We start from the raw sequence: 22,039 nt of genomic DNA on the forward strand, positions 1-22,039 counted from the left end.
GCAGTGAACCAGACTGGGCAGGGGCACGGAGAGACTGTGTAAGCTGAGTCTTAAAGGCTCTACAGCTGTGCCTCAGCCTTGCCAGCTGCCAGTGGGACACGGAGCCTGACACACTGTAGGCCTTCCTGAAGTATGTTATTGGACCGAGACCCCCTCGCCACATGCACATGTGTACACCCATGGACATGCCACAGTTTTTGATGACTTAGCCTGGGACATAAAAGTGGCTGTCATCTGAAGTGAAGCTGAGGGAGTGGCAGGAAGACATGGGGTGAGCTGCCCTGAGTATTCAAGTGATGGCGCTGAAAGGACATGAGCCACCAGGCAACTTTCCTTGCAAAGAAAACGTGCTGCTGGGTAAATGGCACGCATACTTCCTGGTAAGTGCTGGCCATCCCTCTTGGTTACTTCCTCCATGCTCTGGCTGAGGACTTGGCAGCAGCATGGTAGAAGCAGCTAGCTGGTCACCACTCTACAGGCTTAGGCAGATGAGCCTCTGTCTGGCAGATGAGCCTCTGGCCTCACCTTAGCCACACAGAGCTAAGTCTGGGGGCAATAGAGGGGCTCACACGGTCCTAGGGCTGGAAGCTGAAGAAGCCTGGGTCCTGGGCCCACAGTCCTCTGCACACTCGGCAGGGCTCAGCTCTCTCACACTGGTTCTTCCTCATTTAGCTTCTCCTTACATATACTTCCTCTTCACTTCATTTTGATATCAGGCCCTTATTTCTTTAATCTTTGTATTCTCCTCTGCCTTGTTATACTATTCTATCCCTCCTTAAAAAAGACAAATCATGGACTGGAGAGATGGCTCAGTGGTTAAGAGCACTGACTGTTCTTCCAGAGGTCCTGAGTTCAATTCCCAGCAACCACATGGTGGCTCACAACCATCTGTGATGGGATGCGATGCCCTCTTCTGGTGTGTCTGAAGACAGATAGAGCATACTCAAATAAATTAAATAAATAAATCTTTAAAAGAAACAAATTATGCTATTTATTTTTCTCTCTCTTAAAAATATAATAAACAGGTTTGGACACAGCCCAGTGGAATAGTACTTGCTTAGGATACACAAAGCCCAGGGTTTGATTCCCTAGTACCAGGGAACACAAATAAAATTAAGAACTCAATCAGCAGCATCCACACCTTCTACAGATTGAGAAGCAGCTAAATTTAGTACCTTAGAAGGCGAGGTAAGGCCTTAAACAAAGAATCCTGGGCTGCACACGTTGTGTGACAAGCAAAGCTTCAGGGAGGCCTCTCGGGAGGTTAGCAGCTTCCTTGCTGCTCACACTGGAAATGGGGGCCAGGGAAGTCATTGCCCCACATTTACTTTCAGACCTAACCAGGTCCCCATTGGGTTCTGCTTTCCCCTGGGAAGACAGGAGGATAGTTTATATTGTTCACTGTGCTGCAGAAATCAAGGCAGGCATGTACCCGAGGAGTATGTGGAGAGACACGGCCCAGGAGCTGGAGCAATCAGGTCTGTGGGGGACGGGGAGATGCCACGACACAGCATCGGCCTGCATACATCATGAGACCCCTCAGCTGCTTTCAGGAAGGGAAGAGGCATCTCATCTCCCTGCAGGGCCTTTGCTGAGCTGTCTCAGATCCTCTGGAGTGTTGGGGCAGGGTTGTCATTCCTAGGCATAGGAACCTGGTCATGGAAACAACCATGGTTGGGAAATACCTGGATCATGGTTGGGAAAACCAAATTCGCTTCTTTATGGTACTTTGCTCCCCAGAGGAGGACTTACTGGGAGCAGGCCCTGAAGAAAGTGACCCAGAGGAAATGGTATCTTCTTTCTGCACGATTTTTAGGACACGAAATAGCCTCTACCCGGCCCCATTTGCCACAAATAATTGAGAACTTTTTTTTTTTTCCGTGAAGCAGGGGACTGAAACACAATTCCTGTAGGCTCCTGCTGACTCAAGGGCTCCGAGCTTACCAGAAGCTGATATGATTAAACAAAAAATATGCACAAAAGCACGCTGCAAACTGTAGCACGCTGTTTGACTGATTGTTGGTACCAGCATGTCCCAGAGGTATGCCTACAGGCCAGTGAGTCCCCCAAAGGTAAGTAGACAGGAATAGGGCCCTTGTAACATTTGAAGTTGCCTTCTCAGGAGGTGAAGAAACCTTATGTAATGAAGTTAATATTACAGGGCACTTGTCTATCCAGGGCAAGGTTCGCCTTTCCGGCTGCCCTCAAGGGGGCCCCTTGATCTTAGTATCACTATGGATCTGATTTAGCTTTTGCTGATCATGCTGAATTATTCACTAGCTATGGATAGCAAGCCAGCTCTGCAGTAGGGGTCGGGGTATCAGGAGAGCTGTAAGGAAGAGAAAGGACTATACTGGAAACTAGACTGGCAGTGGGGGTCAGGGGGAAAGGGAACAGAGAGGACCTGTACAATATTTGAGGAGCAAGGGCCACTAAGATATGTCTGATGACATGTTTGTGACATCCTGGCACCTGTCCCCAGAGGAAAAGAAGAGGTGGGAGAAGGCCTTACCCTAGCCTCTCCACTGTAGCTCAGGAGAGCTCCCAGTTCTCTGAGAATCCTCAAAGGGCTGCAGTGGTGTATGTTCTGTACCTGTTTTTATTCCAGAGTCCTCTGCCCCACACGGATAAAGCCAGAAAGTACAAACAGCATCGGGAACAAGACACAGATGCAGGGATCAGGTTAATGGTACTGTGTTTCCATTGCCTCACCTGGCACAGAGGGACCAGGGTCACGTTTCTCATCTCAGGGATGTGGCAGATGCAGGGAAGAACGTTCTCGGTAGCTGGGAGATGTGTGCCAACTCCCGTGACCCATGCCCATATCCCAGGCTGGCTCCACACAGTCTGGAGCCCGATGACAGAGCTCTGCTTACTGCTCACTGTTACTAGCCCTGGCTGGGAGCTCACACCCAAACTCAGAACACACCTTCTTGGGCACAGTATGGCTGAGGGAGCCAAGGCTGAGAGAGGTAGAGATGGAGCCTTGGCTATAGTGTCCTACCTGTGTCTAGACTGGCATCATCTCAGCCCCATGGGCTATAGACAAAGAGCTCATCTCCCATAGGCCCTGGCCTGAGCTTAGCAACAAGGGTTAGGTAACAGTGGCATTGTCCAACTTGTACACAGTATCTTGAGCAATTGTGCACTCCAGAATCCAGAGCTAATCAGGAAGGCAGAGTATTTCCACCCAGAGAGATCAGTGGGGTAGGGAAAACACAAAAGAAGGCTGCTTTAGAGACCAGGAGTGTACTGGGGCAAGTAGTTCCAGCTTTAGCTCTGAAAGAAATGGGGCTCCTGTTGCTTATGACATCTGGCGTCAAGGGCAATATTTATTCTTCGGGGCCCCTCTCACATCTGAACAGACCTGCAATAAGGTAAAGGGCTTCATCCGAACACGAGGAATAAAATCACACAAAAGTAGATCTTGGCTCTCCAGTCACAACAGGATCTACAGGGTGACAGGGGCTCAAGGTTTACTGAGCTGGGGAGCACAGTGGTTTAAGGTAAATCAAAGGCACCCAGCCTTGGCTTGGTGGGTGCCTGGAAGCACTTCATAGTCTAGGAAGGTCCTCCAAGGAGCAGGGCAGATGCCTCTGTGCAAAGGGACCTTCCATACAGAGAAAAAGAACTGGGGTGGGGGGAAAGAGAAGAGATGGAGTAGTGGAGCAGAGAGAGATGGTAGCTGTGCTCCTCAGAAACCTAGGTAACCATGTGAGTGGCCATGCAATCACTTAGAAGGTGGCAGGGCTTATGGGAAGTTGCAGTATTTGTGTGAATCAGCTGAACATCTAGTCTGATCCTGAAACAGTTACTATAGTTCCTGTACAGTCAGGCCTAGGAAGGCAGGGGCCTTTTGGAGGAGTAGTCTGTGGGCTCCCAGTGCCTAGGGGATGTGTTTGGAAACCTCTCTCAGCAATCAGCCCTGCCTACCACTGAGCCAGCAGACTGCTAGACATAAATAAACCAGGGCCCACTGGGCGTCTGCCAAAGATTCAGTCTTCTTGGCAAGAGGTGGGGCTAAGGGTGGGCCCCTTCCCTCACCGTCCTGAAAGTAAACAGGGAACTTATTTACATGGGGTAGGGAAATTTTGTTGATGGACAAATCCTTGGGAAGTGCACAGGATGTCCTCTATCTGTCCTGGGCTGGGAGATGAGCTGCACCTCTGCCATCTGTCACTAGAGATAACACCTGCAAGTTATAGCAAACTTTCCATGTAGGACAACCTTGACCCTCACCCCCTCACCCCTGTGTGACTAGGGAGACCCTACTCCTTCACCCTAGCTGACGCCTGGGGGCATCAGGGCGGAGTTCACTGGCTGAAGGATTTTCTCAAAGTTATACAGACTCTAGCCTTCATGTTTCCTCAGCCACAGAAGATAGGAGGGAAGGCAGGACCAAGCCAAGGTCAGAAGTTAGCCACATAGCTGGCTTCCATGTCATTCTCCTCTCGCTAGCCTCCAGCATGATATGCCTTGCACTGGTCCAGGACGGGCAAAGCTGGGTGGGGTGTGGAGAGACAGCTGCTGGAGAGGAGAGGTTCCGAGGGATACCCAACCACACACCAAGAGAGGAAACAAAGAGAACAGAAGCCTCTGGATCCACATTTTCCAGGAGTTCCTTTTGAAAAGAGAAAAAGGAAATGAAAGAAAAGGGGGGTATGGAATATGTCTCCTTTACTTTCAAAGCCTAACCAAGCTAGAGCGTCCTTCTCCAAGTAGAAGGGAGGGGTTAATGGAGAATGCTGTTGCTTGTAAGAGGGAAATAACTGAGCTTAGTTGGATCTGAAGGAACAAATCATAGCCCAGCTCCCACCAACAGGACTAATTTGCTGTCCTGTGAGACCTCATTTGTCTCTGCCACACCCTGCTCCTTCAAGTAAGGGCTCCAGATCCCTGACTTTCTCTGAGTGGGTTCTGTGTGAGCCCTTGTAGGGCCAGTCAGGAACCCTAGATGCCTTGGGGTGTTTTGGTAACTCAAGCCTTACCAGGGTGCTCTGGTCTAAAAGCCAGCTGGTGAGTTGCAAACAATGGTGAGGGGTGTGGGGACTGGGGGAGGCTTATGAATTAAAAATAGATGCTAGTAATCGCCAGGGAGCCTACAAGAGAGCATGTGGGTTGTGTTTACTAGAGAGAAGAATGCTTCCTATTCATACCCAGACCACACGCTTCTCATGCCAGCCAATGGCCTCTGGGTCTGCACAATCAGATGATGGTGCTTAAAGCTTCGAGGTAGCTAGAAGATCCTTCTTCCAAGGACAGGAAGGCAATTCTCTCTCCTCACCCCCACCCAAAGCCACACCCATCTCTAGAGGGACAACCCCAGGTCCAGCAAGTCTATACCTTAGGAAAAAACAGTGCCTCTTTGTCAGGACCTAGCTGGATAATCTGAACAAGCATCCCCTCTCTTTCTAAAGGAAATGGAAGCAATGACATCTGCTTTGCTAGCCTCACGGTTCATGAAGGAGGTGGACCAGGCAAACAGCACCAGAGCTCACAGTTGCAAATCAGAGCAGAGATAAGAAGCCAGGCTTGGCGGCACGTACCTTTAATTCCAGGACTTGGGAGGCACAGGCAGGTGGATCTGTAAGAGGTAGCCTGGTTTACATAGCAAGTTCCAGCCAAGGCTACACAGTGAGACCCTGCCTATAAACAAACGAACAAACAAACGTTAGATCTTAAAGAAAAAGAACAGAGAAGAGTGGGCTGGAGAGATGGCTCAGAGATTAAGAGCATTGGGCTGCCCTTCCAGAGAACCCTGGTTCAATTCCTAGCACCTACATGGCAATTAATAACAAGCAACCATCTCCCAGTGAGGTTACCCAAGGCTTTGGGTCTGACCGTCCATATTCAGCAAAAAGGAATTCTTTTCCCACACATCATCCAGACACACTGTCAAGATCAACAGTAGGGTGGGAAAACCCCCAGAAAGCTGTCCAGATGGCAACCTGCCCAAAGTACCCCTGGTCCCTGCCTTCCAAAGCCACAATCATCACCGGTTTCTGAAGGTCCCTACTGTTCACCTAGTTTCTGTGGCAGCTAGAAAACTCTAGGGGAACCCTATTTAACTGGAGGCTCCAAGGATTACCTCCCCCACCCTGCAAATTTCAAGCCCCTCATGTGACAGGATTTTTCTAAATAAAATTTGAAACACACTCAGTGACTCACCCAGGAGAGGTGGGCCCGGCTGCTGCCGTACAGACAGAGCTTTCTCATTAGGGCTGAACAACCTGGTTCCAGCTGGTGCGTCCCACCAGCTCGTGGGTTCAAGGGGGCACAGCCTTGCAGCCAAGTGCATCAGACCTCCCTTCCCCTTACTGCACACTTCTCCCAGCAGAAGCCAGGCTTGCAAACGCAGTCCCGTCGTTTTAAATGCTATCTATATGCTGACACCTCCCAAATTTATGCCTCTAGGCTGGATCTCTCCCCAGGACTCCAGACTTGTTCATCCTGCTGCTTATTTGGCATTTCTACAGGGGTGTTTAATAGCTGCCTCAAACTTAACACAGCCAAAAGCTAGCTCTGCCTGCATCCATCCCACCTAAGGGACTGATGTTCAGTTTGCCACCTTTCTTGCTGTTCAGTTCACAGAACTACAGCCAGACCCAAAACCATGAGCCATCTATGACTTTTCCCATTGTCGTGACCCCATACCCAGTCCATCAGATATCCCTGGCCTTGACATCTGAAGCAAATCGAGAGTTCAGCCAACATGTTTTCTACAACTACTCCACGCTAAACATCAGCCCCTCTGGAATACACACCAGCTTCCTACCAGAGCCCTGGCTCCCCCCCCCGTCACACTATCAGGGTCAGTTCTCACAGGCTAGCACCAGTGATCTTGTATCAAATTTTCTAGCACTTCCTCTATCACTTAAGGGAAAAAATAATCACAAGTCCTTTCCTGGCATATTGGTCATCTGTAGTGTTTCCTGCCCCTCCCCAGCCCCCAGCCCAGCTTGTCTCTGCTTTGCTGCCTCCACTCTATATCCGAACATTGTCAGAGAGGCTTTTCTGACCAACCCAACAAAATAGTATGCCCACCCACATCCTCTGCCTTCATGCTCCGCCCCTGGTTTGCTTCTCAGCACTCTTACTACCAAATACACCAGTAGTCACCAGTGGTTGCAGAAACGTTTTCTTTCATTCACCGAAGTTTCCCTAATGATCAAAATAGTACCTGGTATTTTAAGGAATCCACAAAAAGAATTGTCTATATTGGAAGAGCATCAAGCCAAACCTAAGCTACTGTCCACCCAGTGCAGGTGGGCAGTGATGGCTGAATGCACTAATTCCCAAATAATTTTAGGAGTTGACATGCACAAGAAGTCACAGCCGATGTTAAAAACCTCTGGGTTTTGTATGCGGAATTGAGTCTGTGCAGGTGACCATCTATAGTTGAAACAACACTGAGGCAGAGTGTCCTTGGAATTATGTTGCTAGAGATCCCACTGACCTGTCACTCCCAAATGGAACCCCACAGTCACCCAGCATTTCTCCTCCTTTCCTCTCTCCACTGTGCCCATCCTCTGTGGTCCGTCAACAGGCTCTCCCTGCAGCTCCTCTTCCCAGGGCAGCCCTGTTCCCCATAGCTCCTGTGCTCTAGAAGTAGGACCATCTACCTCTTCCAGCTCTCATGGGCAGACCAGCGCTCAGCTTTGAGCTCCCTGCTGTAGCAATGTTTCTCCTTCTGCCCTCCACACATCAGGCTGCCTTTATGTCTCTCTGACTCCACCGTCATTCACCAAACAAAGCCAGGCCCAAAGCTCCCCCTCTACCAAGCAGACCTCCTAACCCCTGAGCTCCTGACACATCAAATTAAATCTCTTTTCATTCCTTCCTTGTCTGGGCCATATCTCCCATTTTCCAAGATACTAAATCATTTATTCTTCTAAGGATCAAATCTAGGGCCTGGTACATGCTAACATACTCCACCAGTGAACTATATCCCTAGTTCTTGTTTTATTGAGAGTCTCACCATGTAACTCGGCTTGGTCTTGAACTCATGATGCTCCTGCCTTAGCCTCACTAATGTTGGGATTATAGGTATGTACATTCACACCTCACCAGTTTTCAGTTCTTAAACACCAATGGCAGGCATCTGTCTCCAGCTCCTCTTTATGCTCTTTCAATGCATTTGCTCTTTAACCCCTGAACATCCCCCATCTCCTCTTCTCCACATCAGCTTTCTTTACCTCCTTTGCAAGCCAAGATTTTGTGCTAGCTCTGCCGTCTTTGCCTTTAGCATTTCTCCCATCAATCCTTCAGCTCCTTCTCTCCTTTTGCTGATAAGAGTCCATGAGAGGGAAAATGACTTACAGCCCTGGAGCCTTGGAGGGGCACCCAGGTGTGGGGGTGCAAACCTGCAGAGAGACATAGCTGTGGCACAGGAAGGAGGGAAGGAGGGGAGAAACTGATGTGGCACAAGCAGCAGGTTAGAGTGGCCGCCTGTCCCTTCTACATCTAGATCTGGCCTTAGTCTTCTCTTCACTCAAAATGTCCCCTTGAAGATCCACCTTGCTTTCACCTGCTAGCCCACTCCCAGGCCCACTGCCAGTACAGCCCCTCTCTCAGACCCCGCTTCCTCTCCCCTTCATTTTCTTCATTTCCCTTAGCCTCTCTCCCCACTGATTCTCTCTCCTTTCCATTCTCATGGCTGCAGTAACTTCAAAGATGGTTTCCTTGGCTCCTCCCCATTCCCCTTTCTAATCTACTGCCTGCAGTCCCAGTAGTTCTCTGCGTCCCCTTCCCTGCCTAACAGCCTCCCATAGCTTCACTTGACTCCCAAACTGGACATGGCATGACCTGTTGTGTTCTAGCTTCTGCCTTCCAGAGTCTCCACAAGCAGGAAGCACATGCCACCAGCTCCCTAGCTCTGCTGCATACCAACCTTCCCTGCCTCCTTCAAGATTTAGTTCAATAGAATCTTCCAGAAAGTCTCTGGCCAATTCCTCTCCACCTGCCTACGGTGTTTCCAAGCTCCAAGGCATTCATCAAAGCCTTTCCACTCATCCACCAGTGTTTCTAGACACTGGTTGGCATATGATCAACCACACTGGTTTGTTTGCTCCTGTAACATCCAATGGACACTTGCTTAATATTTGCTGCACGAATAAACAAATGAGTTTGGATGCATTCATGAAGTGCCAAATAACACTTCATAGATTGCTCCTCTTCTTTTTCAGTTGGTAATAATCACAGTAAAGATACTATGCCAGGTTCCAGTCCAGGAAGTTACCTATGCTAACTCTTCACTCTCACTGTCCCCATTTTCAAATGGCAATACACAAGAGCAAAGAGATATGGTGGCTGGTTAATGCTTCTAGTAAGAAGAATAACTAGGCTTCAGTCTTCTCAAAACATATCTAAGGAAGACAAACCGAAATTACTATCAGCCTGGGTAAACGGCCATTTTTGAAAAAGCAATCCCCTAAACAAACAAAAATTAGCGCCTTGGTTTATAATGAACTCTGGTGTTTGGCTTGGTCATATTCTGACTTCTCTCAGGACAGATGATAGGGTAGGAGCATCATCAGTGCCAGTAAGGGCACCCGTTCTGCCTCAGAGGTTTCATTGTGGTTCTCCTTCCACCCAGACTTACCTTGTCCCCGACGCTCTCTGCCTCCTCAGCTAGGAGGTAAGCGTTACTGCCGTCAGCCAGGAGCAAGGCGGTGTCGGTGGTAGAGGAGGAACGGGGTCGGCCCTGGTGCTGGTGCAGGATGGCGGCCAGGCTGCTGTCCTGGGGGGCCTTACGAAGCAAGTGAGGACTGCCACGCTGTGGCTCCAGGGAGCTGCTCTTGGCACGGCGGCCACCGCTCCCGCCACTGCTGTGCAGGCTGGCACCCCGCTTGATGGAGGGCCTGGAACGGATTTGCTGTAACACCCGGTTGAAAGCGGTAGGTCGGGCAGGCAGGTCGTGCAGGGACACAGCATAGGAGACGCGGTGCATCTCCGGGGAGCGTTCCTTCTCATCTGGGGAGTCCTGATCGGATAGGCCCTGCTGTTGCTGCTGTTGCTGGGCCTCCTGAGACGCCTGGTGCTCCCTCTCCCGTGACCTGCGGCGGCTGTGAAACAGGTGCTTCAGGCCGTGGCCAAACATGGAGCCCTCTGAGAGCTGCTGGATTTTCTTAAGGGGGAAGAGATGAAAAGCCCTGGTTAATGGAAAGCCCCTGGATGCCTTGTCAGTTGGGGTTGAAGGTGGGTCTGTTCATAAGAGAACAGAGCAGCTAGTACAGACTTCTGAACGCCGGGATCCCTATGGGTGGCCTGCCATGCCTACAAGGTCATCTACCCTTTGGTTCTTAAAGTTAAGTTCAGATTTCTAAACAGGATGTTCTCAGGCTGTAGCCTGTGGCTTAGTAGCACATAAGTAGTGCACAGGCATTGCTGGGGCCATATCCTTCTCAACTGCTCTCCCCAGCCTCATCACCTCCTTTCTTTCATGTTAAACTGTTCTTCAGGCTGCACTGGGGCACTGAGACCACCAAACATCCCTTCCCACAGAGATCTCATTGTGACAGTCCATAAAACCAGGTTCTACGTCTCCGGAGCAGACTCTGCTAACTCTGCACCCAGCACCTTTCTGCCTTTCTCACCAAGCAAACTGTAAGGTGTTAATGTACCTTGCTAAAACTTCCTGCTTCACTTTCTCCGTAAAGGGGCTGGTTCTCCCATCTGGGATTCCAAAGTAGTGTCTTTGGATGTGGTAGCCGCACTGCAACCGTGAGATGACGTAGCCAATGACAGAAGAGTCTACAAGAGTCTACAAAAGCTACCTCTGTCCACAGGTCTCTACTATGACTTTGTTACTTGCAGCCACTTAAGATCTGACACAGCCGACAATGAAATAAACATTATTTTTCTGAGCCTAGGGTAGCTACTGCTGTCCACACAAGAGGCTTTCATTTCCCCCCAGACTAGAACCAAGCCGAAGCCCTGGAGCCTGCTGCTGCCCCGCTGCGGCACTGCCCCAAGAGACTCCAGCTGCTTCCCCTAACCGCAGCACTGCCCGGGACAAACGGCTGGGGATGGGCTGCCAGGGCAACTGCCATGTAATGGCAGGCAGCTTCCCCATGAAGAGATGGCTTATCTGTGTGGGCCACGTCTTCCGAAGAGCTCCAGAGCTGTGGGAGGCAGGGTGGGACTCAGAAGACCAGGGGAAACATACTTTATCCTCTAAGAGGGAAACAGAGCCAAGTTACCTGGGGCTCAGGAGCCATAGCAAGTTTTTGTCTGTGCCAACATCGTATAAGCAATCTCCATCATTAAAATAAATTTTTAATAATCCAAAAAATTAGACATGCTAGATTCCCTTTCTTTCTTTCTTTCTTTCTTTCTTTCTTTCTTTCTTTCTTTCTCTTTCTTAACAGACAGAGCATGAAAAAAGTAGGAAAGCATACATCTTCAGCTTTTGAGTGCTGTCCACTCAGTGCTCTCTGTGGCTAGCTCACCTATGCTCCCGTGGGACTACAGGACCCTCATTAGCACAAACAGAAAGATCCTCATTCAAGCCCTACAGTCCACCACTGGTGCCTGGAACCTCACAAGTCATATCTGTCCATCCTCACACCCCTCCATGAGCTGAGTTTTGAGCTCTGTTTCCTCCCAAATAATCTCTTTGTTTCCCCAGATTCCCACAAAAGCAACAAACCCGCACTGGCACCCACAGATAGGGAAATGATTCCTTCTGAAGAGCTGAGGTTTGGAGAAGCCCTAGGAACAGCTCTCCTATGCCAGGTGCTCCCAGGGTTGTTCTTCCTTCAGAGAGAGTACCCCAAGCTCATTTGAATTTTAACTGGGCAGAACCAAGATGTCCAAGGTAGAGTGGCCGGTAGCACACTGTCACCGTGCACAGCGTAAGCCAGACAGATCCCTGACCTTCTGATTAGAGCTGAGTTACCAACTCTCTTCCTCACATGACCAGGCCCAAGATGACACAAGGCTTCCAACAAGGCACCCCAGATGGGGCCTCCTGGCCTTGGCTTTTGCCTAACTGTTCCTGCTAAATACACCACATCCTCTGAACTTTCTTACATTCTATTCCAGGCCCTTCCTCCATACCCCATTCCTAACTTGCTTCTCCAACACAGAAGCCCCTCTTCCCCACCCACTCAGGGTGACAGTATTTTCCCTAAAAGACTTCAGTTGAGTTCCTGGGTACATCCTGAATGCATCATGGGGCAGTGGCGTTGCAGAATCTCAGTTACCCACCAGCCATAGCCTCTTGGCCCCTACAACCCTTGTCTAGTTTGCTTTTAAAATAATACAAATTGTTTTCAACTTTTGCTGTCAGCCTAATCCAACCCTTGCCTTAACCCAGGAGTTAACAACAGACAGGTCATAGTAGCCATGTCCCATTTTGCAGATGAAAAAAACTAAGGCACACAATTGTTAGGTGACTAATCCAAACCACAGAGATGAGCCTCCAACCTCTAGTCTAATTTACCTTTCCTGGCCCACACCTGGCATGAGACTAAGGTAGATGTCAAGTTGTATGTCTCCCGAGACGACACCTAAGGCAGGTTCAAAATACTGCAAAAATCTCAGAGTCTGGAGGGAGGGCCACTGAACTGTAGGGGCGGGGGATTCTGCTCAGGCCTCATCACGGGACCTGGGCAAGCCTTTAGCCAAGGTCTTTAGGTCAAATCTTCATCTCTGCCTTCCCCAGGTGCTCTGCAGGTGAAGGATCTTTGCACCAGCAGTACCCAGGACTCTCAAAGTCCACGGAAGATATGAAGAAAAGGAACAAAAAAGTAAGTCACAGAACAATGTGGGGCAGGGGGAGCAAGAAGCAAGAATAGCAAGGTGACACAGAGGCCAGCTACTTCTACCTGTGGGTGTCAGCAAGATGGTTAGGGTTTTGACATAACATGATGGGGGGGAAAAAAAAACCTCAGTTCATATACATACCCAGCCCCAAGTTTCAGAAGTGAGGAAAACCATGGCGACTAGCTGGAGGGAACTTAGCCACCAACGCAGCAGAAAGCGCCACCTGCTCTGACTAACAGGTTCCAGCTTCTAAATGTCACTTGCACTCCACATTGACTTTTGCTTTCCTCCAGCTGCCAAAAGCCACTGCCATGACCAGATGAAACCATGTGTCAAGAAGAGACCTGCAAGGCAGTAGAGTCAGGGATGGGACACAAGCTCTCTACCCATGGACAGTACAGTGGATTCCCCAGGCTGGCCAGGGGGTAGCTGGAAGGGGCAGCTTTCAGGAGGAGGTATCTCACTGGGGTGGGGGTGGGGGAGTCCTAATGCGCCTCCCCTAGAACTGTCTTTAAGGGTAAGGAGGAACCCCGAGCTCTCTGGGCAGCACTGTATTCTCAGGAAGAATGGTGCTCTTTCCTGCGAACCCTGTGGTTTCTAAACAGCAGGCTTCAGCCGTTCTCCTCCCTGGGTGTGGGTCCAACAAAGGGAAGTTTGCTCCAGATTCTGCAAAGACAGCTTAAAGATGCCAAAAAGGAAAAGGCTTCAGGGTGTGGTGTCCTTGGCACCATTTGGCTGAAACAACATGACCTAAAGCAGTTTCCAATACCTGCAGGTCCCTAAGGTCTCATCAAAATCCCTGAATCACTGAAAGGGTCATTGGAAGGCACAATTAACCCAGAACTAATGATTCTCTGGTATAGGCTGTTTGTTTAGCCTTCCTCCACCTGGTCTGGCATTCCTTCTGCCTTATCACAGACATGGCTGTGAGGACTCAGGGGTGCCTGGGTCACCCTGAGCCTTTATAAGCCTAGGTCGCCAACGTTTTCTCTATTTATAGGGTCTCTATGGAAACAGGGCCAGCTTTAGAGAAGGAGTCACTGGGAAAACCCACAGAGACTGTCAAGATCCCGAGGGGATTGTGAAGTCTCCACTGTCCCCCAAACAGTCAAGGCAGACTACAAAGGGGGTGCAGGGCAGGGTCTGTCCCCCCAGGCTTCATGCTGCTGACCACAGAATGGTAGAGAGACAGCAGCTGCTGGTTCCCAGTCGGCTTGGGGTTTCTATTGGAAACACAGTGATGGGAGATTTCTGGATTCATTCTTCTTTTCCAGGATCAGTTCACATCCAAAGCAACAAAACAAAAGCAGGCCTTACTTAAACCAAGAGCAGTTGAGTCCCAGTCTGACCCCCATTTGAACTCTTGTGCCTTTTGTACTTAGAACAGTCTGGCTGGGACTAGCGAAGGTCAGCCAGGAAAGGTCACCTCACCCAATGTGGTCTCTGCACAGAACTAACTCATGTACCCACAGCACAGGGGACTTTTATTAAAGTTGCCACTGCGATGTGCCCTCTCTCTGCCTCTCCCCGCCGCAGCCGCCGCCGCCGCAGCCATTCCCCTCTACCCTCTCCCTGGTCTTGCCAGCACACATGGCGTCCCTCTATGCTGAACCCATGAAGGCTCATTATCTGCATCATTCACTGCAATCAATCACCTGCTGCCTTGTGCCTTGGACTCTACATCGTTCTGCAAGGGCTCTCCAACCTTTCCCCCAACCCACTGCCAGTTTGTAGAATCCTTGACAGGACGAGTGACTGCTGAGCCACAGCTGTCTCACCTATTACCTGGCAGAGACCTCGCTGCAAACCTGGCTGTGACAATTTATTTATTTATCCCAGTTTACAAAACGATCCTAAAATGTGATGTGATGCTTAGAGAACCACCTTCTCCACAGGCTTATTCTTTTTCAAAATTTTAAAATGCTCAGTTGAGCAGGTTTTCTTTTTTTCTTTCTTTCTTTTTTCTTTTTTTTTTTTTTTTTTTTTTTTTTGCTTGTTTCTAACCCAGATCCCTCCTGCTATGGCTCGAACCCCTGTCTCCATCTATCACATCCTAGTAACTGCCAAGAATGTGTTGGCTTGGAAGGAGAATGATCTTGCTGTCCTCGCAGATGGCTCAGGGAGGGTTTGCTGGGGAGTCATGCCCTCGCAGCCAGCTTCGGTTCCTGCAGTGGCTATCTCTTAGCTCAGGAGGCTGGAATGGGGAAACCTTGGCTAGTTTGGTTTGAGAAGTCAAATCTACAACCTTCCTGTTCTCTTCCAGTTTTAATTTCTTAACACAAGAGCAGACCCTTCTTTATGGACTCTTGTTTAGCCAGAGCCTGGGTCCAAGGACTCACCATCCTATTAGATGGGGATTTCCAAGGGAGATGTCAAGTCTCACGGAAAAGGTAAACACAGGTGATTTGGGGTTGTAAGCAAGACCACCAACCACGCCCTGAGCACCTTCAAGCCTCTTCCTATCCACAGCAGCATTTAACCTTACCTCCAAATTCATAACTCATCGAATACTTCAGTTCCTTGTAGAGGAAGACATTCTTAATGTGATTGGCAGCTAATCTACAATTGGACACACACACACACACACACACACACACACAAGCATGTTCTGTAAACACTGAATTTCGACTAGGGCAGCTGGGAGTGAATCTAGAACCCAATATGTGGCAGAACAGAGAGCTTCATTTGCCACATGCTCCCTGCAGGCCCCAGTTCCTCCTGAGCCCACACACAGGGCTGCTTGAAATATTGCTGTAGGCTGGGGGTGGGGCAGTCCTGGGCCTCAGGAGCCAGTGTCCTCCTAAGGTAAAGATGGGTCGAAACTAGCAACCTGAGCACGCTCGGAGCTCTCTGGTCGCCGGCACTGACAGGGAAAGAGAACAGGGTGAACACTATACTGAGGTCTAGGTTCTTGTCCTCTTACATGTCCTAGCTAGATGTTCTCATTTGTTAATTAAAGTTCTGCCCTTTCTTTACTATTCTGATCTCAAGCCATCTCCTCTTCAAGCATCCTCCCTGATGAACCCATGTCTCGTATTCCAGTGCATGTGCCACAAGCACACTGAAGCCTGGGTGTCCTGGGGACGGGTTTCTTGCAAGTGTTTCATTCTGGGGGCCCCTAAAGGCTTCCCTGAAAATGAAGGCATTGCCTTGCTGAAGAACTAAGTTTCCATTTTCTGGGTTAGGTCCCCCTCAATCCTGTTTCCCCTGGTGAAATCTACCCCATGACCCACAGATAGCAGAGATACTATATCCCAGGACAGCCATACTAAAGTCACTGAAACATCCAAAGTCCCAGGACACATACAGGCCTTCACACACACACACACACACACACACACACACACACACACACAAAGTAGCTACTCTTCTCTTTTATTTGAAGACAGATACCACACATTTTAACCAACTCCTAGCCCTTAAAAAATAAAATTAAACAATAGAATAGAAACACAGAGGGTTGGGAATGCCAATATTATTTTGTGAATAGATAACTTGTCTATTTTTGCTTTTATTAAACTGCACAAATGTCTCTCTGTGGACACCTTTATATGCATATCCCATTTTAGCATTTATAAAAAAAAATCTCTCCTTCTTAAAGTATCCAGTTATCTGTTAGTCAACATATTAACACAAACCTACCCTCTTGTCAATACAGTAAAGAACAGGGAAGGAACAGGAGCCATTCACAGGACACTGAGATACAGGAAAACCACCTAGGGCTGAGCTCTAATTTCCTTTAGTGTCTGTTGTCTTCCCTGCCCCTCACTCAGTAGGAAGAGAGAACAGAACATGCTAGGAACAGAGGAGCAGGAGCTGAGCCTGGAGTCAGAGTGCTTCCAACCAGATAGGAACAACAGAAGGTGGAACTCCCCTGTTTTCTTTAAGGAATGATCATGATACTGTTCTGAAACCCCGGGGAAAATCCAGCTTTTCTCAGGGGACAGAGCATGGCTGGGACCTTTCCCTGGCCAGCATCCCCAGGCTTTTCCTCTCAGGAAAGGCTCTGTTCCTGTACGGTACAGTGGGATTGTTATGATGGGAGGTGGGCAATGCCTTCCCCCAACCACAGGTTTCTCCAGTGTTCAGGACAGAGCCGCACACTAAGCTCAGCCATTCTCCCAGGCCTCAGCTCCAGGCTGTATTCTGAACAGGATCTCTGTGTGCAGAGTTGTCCTAAGCTCCTCCCCACACCCTTCTCACTACAGCCAGTCTCCACGCCAGAGAATTCCGTTATACTTAGGGTTAGCCAGCAGACTCTCCTCTACAAGCAGGCACTCGGATAGCAGCAAAGGAGGGGATCATGAGATCAAATGAATGGAGACATGAGCTGGGGTGGTTAAAGGAATCCATGCTAAACTATCAGGCTCCCCTTACAAACTGTCTGCTGAGATCTCTCCCCTGGAGGATTCATGCTTATACGAAGCTCGGCAAAGGCTCAGAAGTGTTTACACAAGCCTCCTGTGGGACCAGGCTCATTTGCAGGTTGCTTTTCTGTTATAGTTACCGTTTTAAAATGTTACTATGTAACTATTTCCAAGACCACCACCCCCTTCATAATCACAGATTCCAAGCTACCACAGCCATAGAGGGCTTGTCTAGCAAGCTCAAAACTCTGGTTATGATCTCAGGACGTCCACCCCCACCCCAAACTCCACACAGAATAAACCAAGAAATGCACAGCACACAACATGGTCCTCCCTGAAGGACCAGAGACAGCAGAAGCCCCTGACGCTGTTGGCCATTAGTAGGGAAGCATCATTCAGATCTGTAGCAAAGACTGAATTCTCCTCTTTCTCTCCTACTGTGGAGGTGCTTTAGACAGAGCTTTACATGCCTTTGCTCCTTGCTCAACAATCAAGATGATTGTCTCATGACATGCAATCAGTCACCATGCCTGGAGCTGTCACAAGAAAATAGAAATGGGACTAAGAGACTGGAAGTTCCTATCTCCAACTCAAAATGAAAGCAAAAGCAAGCCGAAGCTCCTGAACAGCAGCAACTAAGCATGGGATTGGGAAAAGGGTATTACAGATTAAAAAGTAAACACATCCTCTTCGTACCATTATCAAATTTAGAACAAGTCAACTCCCACCCAGTTCCAGAGACAGTGATGATATTTTTTCCCCCCACTAAACTGTCAGACATGGAAAACTTGTCCAGCACTGGAAAACAAGTATGGCCATACTCCAATACGCCTTGTTCCTTTCTTCAGAAAAGTTAAGTGACACGTCACATTTTGGTGGCCCCCCGAGTCATGTCCTGTAGTAAACATGTGATGAGGCAGACAGAGATAAACAGGCAAGCCCTCTGTATGTCTCCCTGTGCTTGCATGAGGTTGGGTCCACATTGCCTGGGTTGAATAGAAGTGTGTGTGTGTGTGTGTGTGTGTGTGTAGGTGAGGGTCTCAATTCTTCTTCAGGACCGTTCAGCAGTTAACATATTGTAATCAAGTGTAGAGCTGTTGCTCTATCTGCTCCTGACCAAAATGAATGTCAACAAAAAAGATGACACGGGAGGGTACAGACAAGGAGCCTCAGCAGCTTTATAGACACTGAAAAGCTAAAGCCCCCTTACTACAGCCAGCAGAGCGAGGCCAAAGGATCACCCCCTGATCCTCTCAGCAGCATTAAAGGCACCTCTTTGTGCTTGCCACCTCATTTAAAACAGAAAACATGTCACTTGGGGGAGGGAGCAACACTTCTCAGAGCCTAACGAAGCTTTTCTTCACAAGCTTTGTGAAGAAAGCCTAGGTGTCCAACAGAACCCATCATTAGGTATAAGGTGGATGGAAAGAGGTCAGGTTTGCAAAACTTCTGCCAAAATGTACAAGTCCACACAAGGAGTGAGTGGGCTCCCTTCCCCCAAGGGACAAAACGGCACGCACGCACATAAAAATCACACATGCACTCACCTGGCTTCCTGACTCTGAGCTGCTCAGGCCAAAGGAGGAATGTCATTAGCTTATTCTAGTGAGCTCCTCAGGGCCCACAGCAAACTGCCCACATCCATTCGTACACAGGCTTTAACCTAACGGGAGTCCTTTCTTCTCCCCTATCCCAGACCCTGCACCCTTTCTGGAGAAAACTGCCAAGGCATCAATCCCCAAGGCATTTACGTTCCTTCCTGGGGCTGACATCTCTCTCGGCCCTGTTGTGAGCTGGCCTGAGGGGCCTGAGCTGGCAGCCCCGGTGGTAACTCCAGCAAAGGCGCATTATTTATCCTGGCTGCTGCTGTAATTGATACAGAGATGTATTCAATACAGCTCGCCAATTGTCTAGAAGAACTCGGGCTGGAAAATAAACAGCTCCATGTGAACGGCCCTTTCCAATTCTGTTTCTAGCTGCCGGCTCAGCATGTGTGCAACTTGAACCGAGGCCCCAATCAGCCCAGGCTCTGCCCTGCCACCTGTCAGTTCTCCACCCTGGGGGTTGGTTCAGGAGGCAGAGAGGGATCTCCAAGCACTAGCTTAACCTCTGGCTCCACCTAACGGCAAGACATCTACACCCCCCTTTCATAGATGAACAAACTGAGCTTCGTTCAGTAAGGTGCTCAAAAAAAAAAAAAAAAAAAAAAAATCGCACTCGGAGGTGGCTAATTGGCATAGGAAGGTAACGGTCACCTATTTAGCTTCCCAAGCTACAATCTTCTTCTCTAACCTTCCTACAGAAGGGAGAGTACTGAGAACTTTCTAAGTTAGCATCTTAGATCTCTCCAGCCCTTTGTCTGCAAATAGCGTTTCACACACGTTCTTCAAACAATCTCAGATGAGTGAGTCATTAGAACGTTTGCTGAATAATGAAGAACACAGAGGCCTGAGATGGAGCTGATAGACAGGAACAAATGGTACCTAGCTTTCCCCTCCGGACCTAGCTGAACATCATTCATCCTCTCTGACCTCTGCGAGCTTCCCCGTCACTTTTACTCGGCTAAGACACTTCTGCGAGGGGTGGGGGGAAGCAACGTGGCGGGCTGGGCTTGCCTGGAGACGGTCTGCGCTCACCTTTAAATCAGGAGGCTTGCTTCGGGGACCCGGGTTGGGTGCCACCGCAGCGCCAGCATCTGAAGTTGGCCCGCCAGCGGAGTTAGCACTCGAGGCCTCCCCATGCCGGAGGTCCGTGCCTGGCAGAAGGCAAGCCGCGTCTTCCATCCCAGCCCCATCCTCCTCGCCCTGCTGTTGCTGCAGCTCGTCCGATTTGCACCTCTTCATGGTGTAAGTGGGTCGGCAAGGGGAATCTGTCCTTCTAGCGTGCTATCTTGGGGAGAGACCGCACCCCCTCTTGCACTCAAAAGACCTGGGGTTTAAATTATGGACGAGGGGAGTAGGCAGATCACGAGTTCTTGAATTTAAGAAATTATCTTTTTTTTTAAAGGAGGACGAGGGAGGGGCAAAGAGGGGGAGCCTTGGGATAGTTCATTCCGACCTGGGGAGCGGAGGCAGGTCGCGGGCGAAGCCGGGCTGCAGCGGTCCTTAGACAGTCACTGGCGCGGGAGGTGGGCCGCTCCCGAACCCCCCCAAACTTTCTGCCTCAGGGCCCCGCGGGGTGGCGGGGAGCTGGACCACACCGCGCATCCCCGCCCGCAGGCCGGACTGCTGGGCCAGGCAGGGCACGCGGGAGCCGGCCGGGCGGGTCCCATAGGGCCGCCCTGGGCACCGGGCCCCGCCGCCCGCCGCCGCCCCACATGGGCCTGCCTCCTCCCGCCCCGCTCCTCGCCAGCCGCGGCGCAAGGCTGCGGCCACAGCCCGCCGCGAGCGCGGCCTACCCCGCCCGGGCCTCCGCCCGCTGGCGCCAGGGCGAGGCGAGCGCCGATGGCGCCGCCCGCCAATGGGAAGGCCGGAGGGCTGCGCGACGGCGCGCGGACACCGCTCTAGGCTTGGTTGCACCGCGCGTCCCCCGGGAGGGTCTGGGCTGTGTAGGAGCTCAGCGCTGGGCCGGCTTTGGAGCGACCTTTCCCAGGCTAGGCCTTCACGATCACCCCGCCCATTCGCTTTGTTGGGGGCACATTAAGGTGTTTGTCATCACTCCCCTAACTTTGCACCTTATGTTATATGCATCCCTTCAGGTAAGGACAGGCTGGTCCCTCCTAGATTACGTGGTTTGAGTCACAAACCCATGCCTACCTTCTTAGCTACAAAAGCAAAGGAGAGGGAGTGTTCTGCCACATCGCCCCTTTCTCTGTTTTAAATACACATCTCTTAAGAACGTGGGCTTTAAGTTCAGAAATTAGGTGCCAAAATACACGCGAGAGTCCCCTGCTCACCGAAAGCAGCTTTACAACAGGAATGGGCATTAATAGTTAGGTATTAATGATACGTGCTGCCGAGTAGAAAAGGAACGTTACGTTTGCCCCATACTATCGCTGAGCAGTTTTGGAAGAGGAGAGCAGATGTTGGGGTTACCAAAAAAATGGAGAGTGGTAGTTTTCTACTATATTAATTCCCATTCTTTCTGCAAACCGTATGCCTTCTTTGGCATTGATGGGTTGCTCTTAGTCAGCAGCCAGTAGTTCTCAAGGCGTAGACTGACACCCGCACCACCACCACCACCACCACCACCATCATCATCATCGCCATCACCACCATCACCACCACCAGGGAACCAGACAGAAATACAAATTCCTGGATACTACTAAGTCAAAAGTTATAGACCCAAAGATCCGTGTTTCACAAGCCTTTCTGATAATTCTCACGCATCTGAGAAATACTGGCCTGGGCTCCAGTGAAAGGCGGAGCCTTCCCCTGTGAGTCACAGAGCTTTTCCTGAAGGATTTTACAGTTTATCAATCTCTTTCACACTCACCAAACCATTCTAGCCTCACTTCGGTCCCACTAGTCTGTGAGTTTCCTGTTAAGCCTCCCCCCCTCCCCCGCACCCCAATCCCTTATTTTGATGTGTATCCTACAAGAGACCAAGTTGTTAAGAATTTACTATATTTAAGGAACCACTTTCTAAACTAAGCTGCTCTGTTTTTAGAAGACAGGAATTTAGAATGGGCTGGGAATGCACAAAAAAAAAAAAAAAAAAAAAAAAAAAAGCCACCCCCCCACATCCACTACATGGTATCAGGCATCATTTGGGAATGCAAAACTATAAGCCTTTCAAATTTTCAATGGTAAGGAATGGCAGAGGGCCAGAACAGATCCTGGGTAGGACTCGACAGCCGGTGGGGGGCAGATTCCCTTGGTACATGGTGCAGAGGAGAGGCGCACATTCCTCTCTGCCTGAGCTGGGAGACATGTCGGGGCACCGAAATCCTGGGCAAGTCTTGG

The 22,039-nt window shown here is 49.9% G+C and overlaps 1 protein-coding gene across 5 annotated transcripts in view; it reads right to left on the reverse strand.

Annotated features, from left to right (window-relative positions):
• Nucleotides 1-20,537, reverse strand: part of TMCC2 (transmembrane and coiled-coil domain family 2) — a 35,278-nt gene extending 14,741 nt beyond the window's left edge. The window contains exons 1-2 of one of the 5 annotated variants that reach the window (XM_080917811.1): nucleotides 19,772-20,537; nucleotides 9,602-10,117 (exon numbers count right to left, since the gene is read on the reverse strand). In XM_080917811.1, the coding sequence (XP_080773937.1) occupies nucleotides 9,602-10,117; nucleotides 19,772-19,978 (723 nt within the window). In that variant the 5' untranslated portion in view covers nucleotides 19,979-20,537. Of the gene's footprint in view, nucleotides 1-9,601; nucleotides 10,127-12,909; nucleotides 13,009-18,682; nucleotides 18,820-19,771 lie in introns of those variants that run through there. The other 4 variants (XM_080917810.1, XM_080917813.1, XM_080917814.1 and 1 more) reach the window with 4 other exon arrangements.
• Nucleotides 20,538-22,039: the final 1,502 nt, after the last annotated feature.

This window comes from Micromys minutus (assembly GCF_963924665.1).
Source record: "Micromys minutus genome assembly, chromosome: 6".
Taxonomy (NCBI): Eukaryota; Metazoa; Chordata; class Mammalia; order Rodentia; family Muridae; genus Micromys; species Micromys minutus.